The sequence below is a fragment of the Dromiciops gliroides genome, chromosome 4 (genome assembly GCF_019393635.1).
Source record: "Dromiciops gliroides isolate mDroGli1 chromosome 4, mDroGli1.pri, whole genome shotgun sequence".
In the NCBI taxonomy this organism is placed as follows: Eukaryota; Metazoa; Chordata; class Mammalia; order Microbiotheria; family Microbiotheriidae; genus Dromiciops; species Dromiciops gliroides.
Window position 1 is genome coordinate 472421930 of NC_057864.1, and position 16906 is coordinate 472438835.

Consider the following 16906-nt stretch of genomic DNA (forward strand, 5'->3'; position numbering starts at 1 on the left):
TCCTCCAAGAAGGCCCAGTTTCCTATTCCTTTTTTTAAAAGAGCTTTAAGTGGGATTGAGAGCCCCAGAGGGGCTGGGGGAAGGGGGGCAAGTGAATAGATTCCACTGGCTTACAGGCACCAAGCGAGAAAAATAACATGATTTCTGTCAGCCAGCCATCGGATACTATTTTGGGGCTCATTACAAGGCATCTCTTGTTTAACACGGCCTTTTTCATTCTGTATTTCCTCCCTAGATCTGACCACTGCTCTCACAATCTCTGCAAATTACCTGCCCAGGCCTCATTATGTTGCAAAGGAGAGATTTCTTGTAAACACACAATGCCTCAATCTCCATGCCACCAAGGGCCTTAGGAACAGTAATGGGATGCAGAGTTGAAAGACGTTTTCCAAGAGGGAGAACGCGGCTGCTGACATGTGAGTTTGCAAGGGGATATTCATTAATTGTCACTCTCCTTTTTCCCTGGCTGCCCTTCTCTCTCCTCCTTTCTTTCCATCTCTCTGTCACCAGGCTCTGACGGAGGCTACTCATTAAGCTCAGGAAGTTAACATTTCTGTTTCAACGGCGCACCAATGACAAGGGATTTGGAAATTGATTATCCCACTAAAATAGATGCACTTCATTCATTATAGATCTACACAGAGAGAGAGCCTGTCTGTGGCTACTGTTACAGTTGTCTCCTGTAAGGATGGATATTCATTAGGTCCCTGGTGGAGGATTTGCTGCTTTGACCCTAGGGCTAATTTAAATTGAATATTTTAAAATTCCTGCAAATCACCAATTGTGTATGACATCCCTCCCCACCCACCTCCATTTTATCTATTTTTCCCCCTTAGGAAAAGGAAGGCTTGGGGTGGGGGAGAGAGATGAGGAGGAGGGAAAAAGAGGGTTATCCTCAAGCAACCTGGATGGGCAGACATGTAGGCAACACAGTCCCTTGCAAGGGTGCATCCAACAAGCAAGCTTTATGAACTCATGGATGGTTCAGGAAGGTCGGGGGGGTTTTTTTGGACAAAGGCATGTACAAAACACTTAACTACCAAGCCTTATTACTGCAAAAAGAAATGTACCTCAAGATAGGTTTGAAAAACGCAAAGCTCGTATAAGCAAGTAAGCAATTAATTAATATTCATGGCTGCTGGGGAAGATATGAAGCTATGAATGAAGATAAAATATATGGATATAAAAATGAAACAACCCCTGCCCAGAAGGAGCTTCCATTTTATTGGAAGAAATTGCTCCCATTTTCATATGCAAAACACACACACACACACACACACACACACTCTATACACTCATAACCCCCCCACACACACACACATACACACACACACACATACACACACACACACTCACACTCATATACACACACTATACACTCATAACCCCCACACACACACACATACACACACACACCCACACACACTCACACTCATATACACACACTATACACTCATAACCCCACCCACACACCCACACACACACACACACACATACACACACACACATACACACATACACACACACACACACTCACACTCATATACACACACTATACACTCATAACCCCCCCCCCACACACACACACCCCCCCCCCCCCCCCACACACACACACACGAGTTGGGGAAATATTTCTGCCATAGATTGGAAGGGGAAGAGGATATCATACTATTCACTTCTAATATTACAGGGAATCTTAAAAGCTTGAGGCAACCACACGGCTGGATAATAAGATATTTATCTGACATGTTTAATGCATTGAAATAGCAGGAATATGCTGTAAACTGGTGGGGGGAGGGGGGAAGAGAGGAGGAGGGATCTGAGAAAACTTGTGTCTCAGGAAGAGATAGAAAAGGTGGCTGAACCACGTTTACCACCCCCCTACCCCTGCCAAACTGAACAGCCACAGAGCAAAACGTTTCTTCCATTAAGGTCCAAACCTCCCATTAGTGGACAAATTTCCAGGCCCCCTAAACTATGTTGTCTCCATCTATTTTTTTTTTTTTAGACAATTGGGGTTAAGTGACTTGCCCAGGGTCACACAGCTAGTAAGTGTCAAGTGTCTGAGGCCAGATTTGAACCTGGGTACTCCTGAATCCAGGGCCAGTGCTCTATCCACTGTGCCACCTAGCTGCCCCTCCATCTATTTTCAATCACTACATTCCATTCACTGAAAACCCGTGGAATAAGTACCAGTAACAAAAAAAGGCTAACCCTCGACAGGAGAAGATGGCCGAGGACTCAGCAAGAAAAAGATTGGGCATCAAGTGCTCAAATCTCTGAAGTGACTGAATAACCAGGGATGTCATCCTCACAGGAAAAAAGGGAGTATCACATACTTTGAAAATCTCAATTTGTTTTGAGGCCTTCACTCAAGAGTAGGGATGGCTGACCAGTCCAAAAGGAATTCACAATTGAGAAGCGAGGACCATTACTTGAGAAGCCAAGGAATCCTCTTGGTTGCTTTGCTGAACTCAGCCATGGAGTTGTCATAGCCTTCTCTGGGAGTCAACAAGGCCAAATAAGGTTAGAGCACCCCTGCTTTCCCACCTCCACGACTCAGTATGCAACAGCTCTCTAACGATATCCCTTCACTCCTTCCATGGTGACTAAGCTAAACAAGTGAGCATGGCTTCTTGATGTGGATAACCTTCACATGTGGGTGGGTCATTATCCTTGTTCCCTCAGGCATGCCTTGGGAAAGGTTTGGCAAACCCAAGCACACTGAGGGCCTTTGAGTTTTCCCCATGAGTCAAACCCTCCGGTCACTTGAGAGCTCTCAACTCACACAAACCCCATAAAATAAATAAGGTTGAAATGACATAATGTTCTAGTCAGCCTCCCTTGGGCAGAAGTTCTAACCGCCCCAGATGCCAAAAGTCTCATGCAGAATATTTGGGAGAGGAGTATGCCAATGGATCTGTGATCTCATGGTTGTGGGCACTCCTTCCAAGGACAGAGATTGTAAGATCTCTATGCCTGATCAACCAAAGCATGTTGTCCATGTCTTCCCTCTGATAGCCTTGGGACAAGGGGGATTGGGGGAAGGGGGTCTTCCTAGCATGCAAAGGCTCTAAATGCCGCAAGAATTCCAATGAAGTACACAAGCTGTCTGCTCTTTCACCACATCACAAAGCCATCGTTTGGGGTCATGCTTCTCCTTTAAGTTGTTTTCACCGTTTTCCCTTTTATTCTGTGTTTATAATGGGTAACAGCCTGTTCACGCCCACTCGGAGCCCTCGCCATTGACCGCTGCATGTTGACCAACTTCACTGTAATTCCTCTCTGTTACTTACACAGAACACTCTGCCACCCTCCTCTTTGTTTCTGGACTACTTTTATCCCATGCCTAGAACAAGTTCCCTACTGAACCCTAACTCCCAGAATCTCTTTTCACCTTCCAGACACAGTTCAGGCACCACCTTCTGCCCAAAGTCTTTTCTCAAATTGTGAGGACCCTCCCTCCTGAACTAATTTGCATTTAATAATCAGTAAGTCATGGGGCAGCTAGGTGGTGCACTGGATAGAGCACCGGCCCTGGAGTCAGGAGGACCTGAGTTCAAATTCGGCCCCAGACACTTAACACTTACTAGCTGTGTGACCCTGGGCAAGTCACTTAACCCCAATTGCCTCACCAAAAAAAAATATTAATAATAATCAGTTAGTCAATAAAAATTAATTAAGCCCTTACCATGTGCCAGGAATTGTGTCAATGGGTATAAGAAAAAGGGAGAGAAGGGGAAATTACCTTGTATTTATTTTAAATTTATTCTGTTTTTATTTATTTACTGCATACATATATGAGCTTTCTGTCTCCCCCAAGAGAATGTAAACTCCTTGAGAGTAGAGAGCATTTCTTCTTGTCTATTTCTAATCCAATGCTTACCTGGCACTCAGTGAGTTCTTAAGAAATACTGGTAGATTGATGACAGTATTCCAGCCTACTTAGCAATTTTTGGTTTTTGCACCAAACTTTGTACTGATTTTTAAAAAAATTTTCTCCAGGCTATATGAATATTATTCGTATTGCCATTAACGTCAATGGCAATTCACATGTGTCTTTTGGTGGAGAATGTGGTACCATTCTTTAGAGAACTTCTCTTGATCAGTATTAGTCTAGGAATCTAGGGCACCATCTTTCAACTTGAGTTGTCAAGGACCTCCCTCTTTAGAAATTCCTATTTCAGATTCCTAAAGACCCGATACAATTAAATTCTTCTGCAGAAAGACTAAAGATGGCTGAACAACACAACCATGGCCCTACACCAAAGACCTATACAATCTAGGCCTTTGAGGGACTCACTGAAGGGGATCACAAAATAAGTATCCAGGGGGCAGCTAGGTGGTGCAGTGGATAAAGCACTGGCCCTGAATTCAGGAGGACCTGAGTTCAAATCCAGCTTCAGATACTTGCCACTTACTAGCTGTGTGACCCTGGGCAAGTCACTTAACCTTCATTGCCCCACAAAAACAAAGTAAGTGTCCAAAGTAGAGGCTCAGTCATGAGATGCTGACATACCTACATACTTTATTTGGCTCCTTAAAACTGACCTCTATACTGGGACTCATGTGATTTCCAAGTGGTCTTTATTCTCCTCTATAAAATGGGAAGGAACAGCACCAACTAATTCACTGCTGCGTTCAGAGTTATAGTGAGGGAGCACAAAGGATTTTGTGTTCTAATGTCTGAGAAAAGTCTCCAAACAAAATTTCATTTCTTTCTACATCTCTACTCTTTTTTTTCCCCTTTTTCAGGGCAATGAGGGTTAAGTGACTTGCCCAGGGTCACACAGCTAGTAAGTGTTAAGTGTCTGAGGCTGGATTTGAACTCAGGTCCTCCTGAGTCGAGGGCCAGTGCTTCATCCACTGCACCACCTAGCTGCCCCCTACATCTCTACTCTTAACCGTAGCTGAGAGGATAACTAAAGCAAAGGCCAGGCTTAAATGCTGTACTGGAGACAGAGTGAGTCAAATACACCAAAAAGCATCTTGAATCTGGACTCTGAGAAAACACATTTGGTCCTTGTGAGAATCAGGGGCCCCCACCTCCTGCCAAGAAAGAATTTGACCTTTCTAAGGTCATTTTGGCATCCTGGAAGTTCACGGACCACATTTAAGTTAAGTCAATCAGTGGACTTGAATGCTACCAGCCAATTAGCTTGGAGCTGTGTGTGGAGACTGCCCCTCTTCCTGTTGGACAGGGGGGCTTCCAGGGGAACTGACAGAGACGCTCACTTTTGGGAAGCATGAGCAGCTATGTGAAGGTGCACGTGCTCGCTCACTCTCGCTCGCATGCGCTCTCTCTCTCTCTCTCTCTCTCTCTCTCTCTCTCTCTCTCTCTCTCTCACGTAGATATGAGCTAGGGTTTTCCCATTCTTTCAGAGACGTGTTCTCTCTCTCTCTCTACTAACTTCTAATATACTTTAATAAATGCTTAAAAGCCTAAACTGTTATCTTTACATGTAACTGGAAAAAAATACTTTTATCTGAAAAAAAAAGCCTAAACTGTTGCTGAATTTATAAGTAAATCTTAGCTAGTTTCCCCCCACACTGGCGGGGGGGGGGGCAGGTAAGGTCACACACATTAGATTTTAAACATCACATCCTGCTCCTGAGGTGACCTTAGGTAAGACTCTCAATCTCCCCAAGGTTCAGTCTCTTCATCTGTAAAATGAGATGGCAATGCCACATTATCTCTGAGGTCCCCAGCCATCCCAGATCTAGGATCCTATGCTATTTCATCATAGAGTTTTGACCACAAGAAAAAAGCAAACAATAATCATAGAGCTAACATCTTTGGCTCACTGCTCCAAAAACATTACAGGCAAGGGAGGACAATGCTTTGGGAAGGGTACTGACCCATAATCAAAATTCCAAGGGTAGCATTATAGCAATAAAAAGGCCTTGTGTTTACATAGCTCATTTATCAAAAGAATTCAATCTCATAGTGCAAATCATAGCATACACATCACCCAGAAGTAAGTAGGGGAAAAAGGTATCATGATTCTACTTTTTATATTATATTTGAGAGGAAAAAAACCCAAAAAGATAAATGACACAGATATAACAATTAAATGGCTCCTCCAAAATGTGATTTTTTTCAAGGACCCTAAGAATTCCCTACTTTATTCCTTAGTGCTCAGTTGTTTCTTCCCTTGACGGAAGAGGTGGTTCTCATGTTATTATTTAAGCAGCCCTTCTCCAGTCTTAGCAAGGTCAAAAACTGTGCATGAAGCGCCAACTCTTGAGTGGCTTTTCAGAGTCAAGTGTTATGGACTTGACATCATAAATTCACCTAAAATGGGCCAGGGAAATGGAATCTAGACCGACTTTGGACAGAGCCCCAAGTGATTGCGGCTTAATTTGGGGGGGTTTGTTTTATTTTAACTTACATCACTGAGTCTTTCCCTGGAGCTGGTCCGGTGGAATCCCTTTGATTCTCCGCTGGCACTCTCGCTGTCGCTGTCTCGGCAGCTATTCTGTCCGGGTTTGAGCTGAAGAGAGAAGAGAAAAACCAAGAAATTCAGACTCTATAACCACGTGCTCTAATTGATGGGTTCCTGCCATCTTAGATATTCCCCCTCTAGAGAGTAGGGACTATTTATTTTTATTTGAGTTTATTTCTTAGTTTTTATGTACCCACAGTGCCTTGATAATCTGCTCCTCACACTTCCCATCTCCATGTCTCCAAAGTCATTCCGTCTTCACACCAACATCTTAAGAATCCTTTTGTCCCACCCAGTTGTGATAAAGCACTAATTACATGAAATCTTTTGTGTTTTCCTCCTCCTCCCTATACAGTCTGCTAATATATAGGAAACAAAAGTTTGCTTTGGATTTACTTGGTTCATACTTATCATACGCATATTGTTCCCTGTCTCTGAGAATAGGAACTATTCACATTTTTATCTCTGTCTCCCCAGTGCCTAGCCCAGTGGCCAGCACAGAGGAGAGTCTTCAAAAATGCATATATATTAATTAATTAATAGCAAGGGCAAGGAAAACCTCATCAGTGTCATTCCAAAGGCTGACTGAACAGGCATCATCGAACCTGTTAATATTATTTTTTCAGAATGCCCTTAAGAATGAAATTGTGATGTGGTTTTATCCACATTGTAGAGACACACTATCAAGACCAATTTCTAGGTTGAAGAGACATTTTTCTTCTGTGACAATATATGTCACCACTTATAATTTCCCTCCGACAGCTTTCCTTTCTATAGTAGGCACCAACGACTAATTGCAGCTTGGTAGTACAGTGGAGAGAGCTTTGGATATAGAGTCAGAAACATCTGAGTTCAAATTCTAACACAGACATTTACTAGTTGATGTGGTACTGGGTAAATCATTTAACTTCCCTCTGACTTAGTCTCCTCATTTGTGAAATGAGAATAAGACTACCAAGTATCTTAGAGACTTGTCCTAAGGATCAAATGTGAAACAGTATCTAAAAAGAACATTACAAACCTTAAAGCTGCTCTCTAAGTTAGATATTGTTATTATCCTCATCATCAATATTATTAAAAGTATTAGCTGCAGGGCAGCTGGGTGGCGCAGTGGATAGAGCACCGGCCCTGGAGTCAGGAGTACCTGAGTTCAAATCCAGCCTCAGACACTTAACACTTACTAGCGGTGTGACCCTGGACAAGTCACTTAACCCCCATTGCCTCACTAAAACAAAACAAAACAAAACATATTAGCTGCATTACAAAGTATTTTCATATAAAGAAACTTGCTTTACCCCAACAATGACCCCATCAGAGAAGCAGGGCAGATATCCCTATTACATCAAAGGAAATGGCGATACAGACTAAGAGAGTTTCTAAAGGTCACAGATTCAAGACAAGAACGCAGGTTTCCCATTGCTTTGTCTGTCAGTCGACCTTCATCCTCATTCATCTGATTTCTTTATACCTGCTTTAGTATGAAATCAATGGAAACATAATACTCTTCATTCAGTCAGTGTCTAATAATCGGGTTTGAAATGCATCCGCCTCTGGAAGGAAAGATACTGGGTAAGCCATTGTAGAGGTCAAGTTGTAGAGCAGGGGAAGAGTTCAGTTAAGTTTTGCAGATTCTGCAGAGAAATCTACATCCAGTTCAGAATGAGAAGCATCAACTCAACTTGGCTCTCCCTGCACACCTCCACCCCACATGCGATGGGCGTAAGTCAAATCTGGAGATTTAGTTCAAGTCTTTTGATGTTCTTAAGTGATGATGGAGGCTGGATCAAAAAACAACCAAAATATGTCAAGTAACGTCTAGTAAGTAACTTCACTTCCCAAGCCCTGAAGGGAGTTCCTCTACTACCTGACCAAGGGCCAAGAGGAGGTACAGTCAACAAAGCCCAGAGCTGCCAAGGAGGCAACTCCATACTTCATCATATGCCATCGCTACAAAGCAAAAAGGTTTCACTGAAAACCCTTCAGAGAGCCTTCTGTAATCCCTTCTCCCCACCTCTCTCATCGCTCCAAAGCCAAGCTCAAGTTTAAAGGAAATTTAGGATTTTAAGCTGTCAAGAAGCTCAATGTTTCCAACTAATGCTCTGACTACCCTAAGCATCAGAGCTAAGCCATAAGATTTTAAATAAAGGAGCTTTTCATTCCTCATCCAGTACCTTCATTATCAACCTAGCATCAATGATCAGATGCAATTCAAATCAATCCAATGAAATGAGCATTTATTAACTGCCTACTACAGGGATACAGAGACAAAAGCAACAATAATCCCTGTGCTGTGGAAACTTACATTCTAGAGATGGAGGGGAAGAAAAAGGTCCCCAAAGAAGTCAATGTAACCCAAAGAGATCCAAGAATGAAGAAAAAGAACCATATGTAAGGAAAGATTTATAGCACCTCTTTTTGTAGTGACAAAGAATTAGAAATTAAGGGTCCGGCCAACACTAGGAAATGGTTGGAAAACGATGGTATATAAGAAAATGAAATATTATTTTTGCCTTAAGACATGATGAAAAGGATGGTTTCGGAGAAATCTCTTAAGACTTCTATGAATTGATGCAGAGTAAAGTGAGGAAAAGAAAGAGGGCGATCTAAATAATAACGACAACATTGTAAAGACTCACAAATTGGAGAGACATAAGGACTCTGATCAGCATAGTCACCTACCACATCTCCAAAGGATCCGTGAGGAAGCAGTCCTACCCACCACCTGATCAAGAATGGGTGAACTCAAAGTACAAAATGATACATGCATATTCAAGCAGAATCAACTGGAACATTTATTGTGCTTGATTATGTATATTTTAGATGAGGATCATGACACCATCATCCCATCCCAAGACGGGGAGGGAGATGTGACAAGGAAGAAGCAGGCTGGAGATTAGGTAATGAGGAGAGAAGGGGAGGGGAGGGAAGGGGATAGCAGTTCAGTAAAGCATTTTTTAAGAACAGAATTAAGGCCAGAAGGAATCATAAACAAGAAGACAAGCTTTGCAAGTCTCTTGATGAATTTTTTACATACTTGAAAAGCAAACTCTAAATAACAGAGATTCGACATTTCATGTAAAAAAAAGTAAAAGTAAAAATTTCAAGTGTCTTTACAAAGCAATTTGGGGGTAGGAAAATGGGGTACATATCTGAGCTGAGCCTTTAAAAGAGGTATAGAATCCAAGATATAGAAGTAAGGTGGTTCATATACCTACCTATTTTCTCCCTCTCCCTCACTTCCTTGATTCCTCCTTGTACTCTTCACCCTCTCTTCCTTCCTTCCTTCCTTCCTTCTCTCCTTTCATCTTCCCTTTCTCCCTCCATCCTTCTTTGTCTCTCTCTGTGTCTCTATCTCTGTCTCTGTCTCTCTCTCTCTCTCTCTCTCACACACACACACACACACACACACACACACACACACAGACCATCATCATCATAATCTTTGAAACACAGAACTTCGTTCACTGGATTTCTGCCATTTTTGTAGACTCTAGAATCCAATTATCATTGTCAAGAGGCCCTGCAGGGACAACATCTTTACAAACTCCAACACTGAAGATCCAAACACTTTAAAACTTTTTATTTGGGTTTTTTGTTTCTTCTTTTTAATAGAAATAGAAAGGATAGTGATGGTCATTGGGGATGAATCCATTACCACCAGAAGCCACCAAAAGTTGCATCACCAGACTTTGTTGCTTGGTGTTGACGATGCCAAGAAAGGTCAGACTTCAACCAGCGCATTACTGTAGTTGTTAAAATCTCCTACCAAACAAATGCTGAGAAATAGAAGGTTACCTCAACAGAAGTATATACCAGAAGTTCATTATCCATTAACAAACAGACAACAAATTTCTGTACTACAATAACAGACCTGAAAATATTCTCGAGAATCCGAAGAATGAACTTTACTGGAACTGTAAAACGATGACTGGCAAAACAGGGGCTCACAAGACCATCTAACCAGAGCATGAATGCACCTAAACTTAAGAATGACATTTTAAAGACATGTCACCATACTGAAAACTGACAACTTCCAAACTATGCAGGATGCAAAGCTCAGAAAATAGAGACTGGGTGTAAGAAATTAAAACCATGTGGGAAGAAGCAGCAGCAGAGAGCACATCTGTCGTCCTGCCAGCTACCGAAGTCTGTCCTGGAGATGGTTTCTTTGAGTCTACAGAAGGTAAGACTTCATCCCACCATGTTCATTCCATTACAAAAATCAATTAATTTATGAAGCAGCACAAGAGTCTGCTGGTCAATGAACAGAAAGGGGGAAAATAGTAAGATAACTACCTGCCCTGGGAAAATGTCCCCCTCAATTCCTTACAACATAGAGAAGAGATCAAAATAATACAGTGATACAGAAAATAACAGGAGGGAACAATAAATAAATACTCTTAGGACAAGGAGATTTTGCTTCACCAAGAAATAGAAGGGGAAGAAAGATCATACATCCATACCATTGAATCTGTCTCATGTAATTGGAAGGGGCTTACCTCAAGATCTCTAAGATCATCAAGATTCAAGAATGGAATTTAAACTCCACTCCAATGAGTGATATCTCTAAGAATTCACTCAAAAACAATCAACAAAGTATCACCAAATAAATGTATATGCGAAAACAAGGGTCCCTGGTGGCAATTTAGGATGAGGCCATTGTCAGGACTGTGTCTCGAGGACCCCAGATTTAGTGATTGATACATGTTATTCAAAAATATTTTAAAAAACCATGCCACACAAGACTGCAGGCTATAAAAATTTAACGCCTACTGAATAGCCAACAAAAAATGATGTGGCTGCTAGAATTATAAATGAGAAGATCCATATTTTTTCATAGATTGACAGAAAGCAAATCACCATAATAGAAATGAGGCCGCAAATACATTTGAGAACTCACCAAAATATTATACTGGAACCAGACAATTATCACAGACCAAAATATTGTCTACAATTGCCCAGAAAGAACAGTTCGGTACTCTACCCATTACAACACACTCATTCTTGTAAGAAAGCAAACAAAGCTTAGAAAAAAACATGATTGTTCACTGTGGTTAGAAATCTTACAGGGGAGATTAGCCCCTTGTAGGTATCAGAGGAAACTTGACTCTGTTCTGCATTAGGTTTCAGGGTCAATACATCCCCGGGTCATTGGGATGCTGATCTAATCACACTGTTAACAGTCTTTAATGGGCAGCCAGAAAAATTGGGATCATTGTTTTTACTGCTGTTGATGAACACCTAACAAACTCCAAGCCAACAGAGCCCAGGGGAGAGAGGAAAGGGAAACAAAGAGGGAGGAGAGGAGAGGAGAGGAGAGGAGAGGAGAGGAGAGGAGAGGAGGGGAGGGGAGGGGAGGGGAGCTCAGCAGGTGTCATTTGTCTGCTAAACATTTTTTAAAAAGAAAAAGGACATGGCCGAGAAATTTGAGCCTGGACTTCAAAAAGAACAATGTGAACAATGCCAGGCAATCCACAAGTGAGTCCAAGAATTATCTCTTTCCCTGATTTAACGTTTCCAAGGAATACTTTTTTACATTCCAATCTGTTGAGGTTTTGGGGGGAAGAGGGGAAGTAGAAAGGGTTCTGTTTCTAACTGGACTATACTGCATTTAGGTGGTAGAGGGTGTAAGGAGAAAGAAAGAAAATCTCAAGCCTAGTTGTTTTTTTTTTTAATTTTTATGTAAGTTCTATACAATTAATCAATCATTAGGCACTGATTAAGCACCTATATGACAGGTACTATAACAGGGGGGAAAGGGTTATAAGTACAAAGAATAAAACTAACCCTATTCAAAATGAACTTACATTCTAATGGAGGAGATATCAAGTATGTGTGAAAATATAAACATAAGTTATGATGTTTGGGGGTCCATGAAAAAAGATCCTTTTCTCCAATGCCTCGTATATCAACCAACCAATCAACATTTATTAAGCACCTACTATGTGCCAGGCACTATGCTAATAAGCACTGGGGATACAAAAAGAGGCAAAAGACAATCCCAGCCCTTGAGAAGTTTACAATCTAATGGGGGAAATAAAATGTGAACAAATATATACAAAGCAAGCAACATTCAAGATAAAAGGAAATTAATTTAAAAAGGGAAGCCACTAGAATTAAGAAGGGTTGTAGGTTTCCTGGAGAAGGTGGGATTCTGTCTGGGACTTAACTGAAGCTAGGGAGGTCAGTAGTTGGAGCAAAAGAGAGAGAGGATTCCAGGGTAGAGAGAATGTCAAGAGCTGTCTTGAGTATCCCTCCATGAAGTAAGTACATTTTGAGTACATTTTGAGGACTAAGGTATGAGAAGACCAGAAAGGTGGCAGGGATGCAGGTTATAAAAGCATTTTGTATCTACTCCTGCAAGCCACAGGGAGCCACTGAAGCTTATTGAGTACGGAAGTGACATGAGTGGACCTGTGCTTTATCACTCTGGTGGCTGAACGAAAGATGGACTGGAGGGAAGGAGAGACTTAAGGTAGGCCAACCCACCAGCAGCTATTGTAATAATCCAGATGTGAACTGATGAGCACCTGGCACTAGAAGGGTGACAGTGTTGAAGAGAAGGAAGCATTTTCAAGAGATGCTGCAGAAGTGAAATTGACAAGAGATGCTGCAAGATATGAAATTGACAAGCTTTGGTAGCTGATCGGATATGGGGACTCCTTTGCACAGTTTTTAAAATTAATGCCTAACTCCAAAATAAAGCCTATCAAGCAGCCTCCTTATTGTCATTATTATTTAAGGGGTCACAAGTATGGCTTAAACAGTCTCCAAAACAGAAGATCCTGCAAACACAAGTCCTTACATGATAAAAGGGAAAAACCAACCCCTTCTCAACACTATTTCCCCAAGCACTCAAGACACACATATTCAGCTCAACACATTCATGGCATCCTTGAGTAGAAAGGGACAGTAAAAAATGAGAAGATATACAAAGTCACACATATCAAATTGTTCTATTTTTAATGTTTTAAAAAATAGTTCATTAGCACACAGTAAAGACCCTTTCCTTGGGAGCACGGAAGTTTGGTCAAAGACTCCGAGTGGCTCATCATCCGAATCAGAACCGTAATAAGTAAGACACGTCCCTTTCAGCTACTGCAGAGCTCAGTGTGAGAAACATACAGGGATAAAACTGTTCAAGGGGACACAGGGAAGGATGGAGATAGTGAGCTGGGTTCTCCAGGGGCTGATCAAGTTGGCAGCACTGGTTGGTTATTTCTATCCATGAGAGAACTAAGAAAATTCGATTTTTTTTTCCTGTGAAAAGAATAATATCCAAATGTTCGCCAAACTGGATAGCAATGGTCGTGTTTTTAAAAGAATTAGAAAATCATCAAACATATACATTTCCTTATACAAAGGTCAGAAAAAGAGCATTATGTATGAAGCCCCAGTTTTATCATACGCAACTTGTTTAGTTTAGTATATATTAAACATCACGATGGTCTCAATATTACCCTGGTTGTCAGTGTTTCCTTCTAAATTCCCTTCTCTTCTTCTCTTGGTATTTTTAAATGTTTCACTGAAACTCCTCCTCCTTCTCCCCCTCCTCCTACTCCCCCCCTTCTTCTTTCTTTAAACATCCCTACCACTCCCCTCTCCAAACAAAACCCTACCTTTGTAACAAGGATTTAGTATAATCAAGCAAAACACATTAGTAATTGTCTTGATCATGTCTAAAAATGTATGCTTTATTCTGCATTTACATTCCATCTCCTCTGCACTCAGAGATAAGAAGCATGATTTATAAAGTCTTCTAGACTCTTGAAGGTGAGGTTTCTTTAACCTCTTTTTAATCAATTAGCAGTATTCAAGATGGAGCACTGGAACAAAAACAAGGAAATCCCCTTCTGGCAGGCAACTAAAATTTGGCTAAGGAGATATAAAAGAGCTCATAAAAATAAAAGATGAATGAATAAATGAATGAATCAGTGAATAAACAAGGAGATGAATGAATAAATGAATGAACAAACACAAAAATAAAATTCACATAAATAGAAGAAAGCATGAGGAAACTGGGAAAGGAATTTTGACTGAGGTAGCACGCATTTGAGCTGAGCCTTGAAGGTAGCTCAGGAATCTGAGAGGTAGAGATGAAGAATCATATCCAAGGCACAAGATACTTCCTAAGTAAAAAAAAAAAAAATGGACTTAGATGGTAAAGTCACATCTAGAGAACACAAAGCATTCTATTTTGTCCAAATAACTGAGTCTTGGGACCCCTCTATTATCGTTTGGGTTTTTTTTTTTTGCAGGGCAATGAGGGTTAAGTGACTTGCCCAGGGTCACACAGCTAATAAGTGTCAAATGTCTGAGGCCAGATTTGAACTCAGGTCCTCCTGAATCCAGGGCCTGTGCTTTATCTACTGTGCCACTTAACCACCCCTGATCCCTCTATAATCTTAAAAAAAATTATGAAAGACACTCTCCTCAAAGAGCTTTGGCTTATGTGGGTTATATCTACTGATATTTACCATATTAGAAATTAAAATGTTTTAGGGTTCTTATGAACATAAATTTAGTCCTTGTGGATTCTCTGAATCTACCTCAGGGATCCCCAGGGGGTCTCTATAATACACTCTGCAAAGTACATGGAAAGGCAATGAGGACCAGTACAATTTCCTAAGCGGAGGAGTTAACTTGGTCAGGGTGAAGAATGTATTAGAGAAGGGAGACAATATATTCAGGGAGACCAAAGAAGAGGCTATTAAGAGAGATAATGACAGGCTAAGCTACAGAGTTATCATGTGAATGGAGAAAAAGGGTTGGGTGTGAGATATGTTACAGTTGTAAGTGAGCATGTAAGTATAGGTGGTGAGGGAAAGAGGAGATTACAATCTCATTTCTGGGCTGTGAAATTTTGTGGTTGGAGAAATGGTGAATCCAACAACAGAAACATGTACTGAACATAGTTTCATCTGTATTAAGAATGCCTTTCTCCCAATATTAACTAGACTGTGACATAATGGCTAAGGAGTCAGTAAAATGTAGAGTTCATCCTGTGTGATACACCTGTTGTCACATTTTACAAATAAATAAATTATATCACAGAGAAATGAAATAAATACACCAAAGTCTCATAGAGAGTCAGAGTGCAGACTCAGGATTGTCATTTATGTCTTCTGACTCCAAATCTAGGGGTGTAAACCCCGCCCCCCCCCCCCCGCCTCCCCACCAATTTTTCATTAGGCTGAATTCTAAACAAAACATTTATTCCTAAAATGAGTCTTCAAGCTAAACTCTGACATAGAAAATAAGAGATTTCCCTTCTTTAAAAACAAACAAAACACCTATGATTTAAGGAAGTAAAAACTTGAAAAAGATCCTTTTGTTTTCTTTGTTTACAATGGAAGAGAAACTTTCTGACACAATTCACTGGAGAAACCCCTTGGGTTCAATGTACCATAATATAAAGTGAGAAAATTTATATGTAACCCCTATTTATCAGAAACCCATTTAATGTGCCAACTGAGGCATTCCAATAGTGTGAAGAACACATAATCCTTACCATAGAGTAACAATGTATACATTTAATTATCAACTAAGTCAGAAAATTATTCCTAGGACATTAGGAATGCAGTGGTAAAAGAAAAACTTTGGTGGGTAAGGAAGGGGGACAAAAATATAAAATGAGAGCAAATTTCATTGTTTTCTATTATCTGTGTCCCTGTGTCCAGGAATCCTTAAAAGTTTATATATTGGGGGCAGCTAGGTGGCGCAGTGGATAAAGCACCAGCCCTGGATTCAGGAGGACCTGAGTTCAAATTCGGCTTCAGACACTTGACACTTACTAGCTGTGTGACCCTGGGCAAGTCACTTAACCCCCATTGCCCCACAAAACAAAAACAAAAACAAAAAAAAAGTTTATATATTTATTGTCCTTAGCTCTTTTGTATGCAAATACACATATAGATATGGAGACATAGTTATCCTAGGCAGGAAGTGATTAATATAAATCAAGAGGAAAATGAATGGGGCAAAATTTTCCAAGGAACTTATGCCAACTTTTAACATACTTTGGATATAACACAGTCTATACTGCACCCTGTTGTCTATTGTTTGAGCCCTTCCAAAATAGTACAAGACTTGAAAAATGTCAAGTTATCATCAAAATGGGGAGTTTTTATATACACTGTCAGGCACAGAGCATTGTAGATAGTGGCCACTAAATAAATGCTTATCGAAATGGATGTTCATATCTTCTGTTTTTAGTATATGTCAAGGCAATCCATAAGGATTTGAGTTCGGAAAGCTAGAAGTAACTTACAATGACAGAAACCAGAGAATTTTGGTCCCCGCTCAGCAGGAGACTCAGTCGACTCACCCACTCAATTCATATCAATCACATCTTTCTTGCTACTTAGCTAATAAGAGTTAATGTGGTTACAATTTCGTGGCAATTTCCATGGCGTTTCCATCAAAGCACTCAATAAATAATTGCTTAAAATGTATTGAGT

The 16906-nt window shown here is 40.8% G+C and overlaps 1 protein-coding gene across 6 annotated transcripts in view; it reads right to left on the reverse strand.

The window, feature by feature from the left end:
* AUTS2 (activator of transcription and developmental regulator AUTS2) overlaps window positions 1-16906 on the reverse strand; it is a 1257436-nt gene that overhangs the window by 698246 nt on the left and 542284 nt on the right. For all 6 annotated transcript variants that reach the window (XM_044002368.1, XM_044002370.1, XM_044002371.1 and 3 more), the window contains one exon: window positions 6393-6494. In XM_044002368.1, the coding sequence (XP_043858303.1) occupies window positions 6393-6494 (102 nt within the window). The remainder of the gene's footprint in view (window positions 1-6392; window positions 6495-16906) is intronic.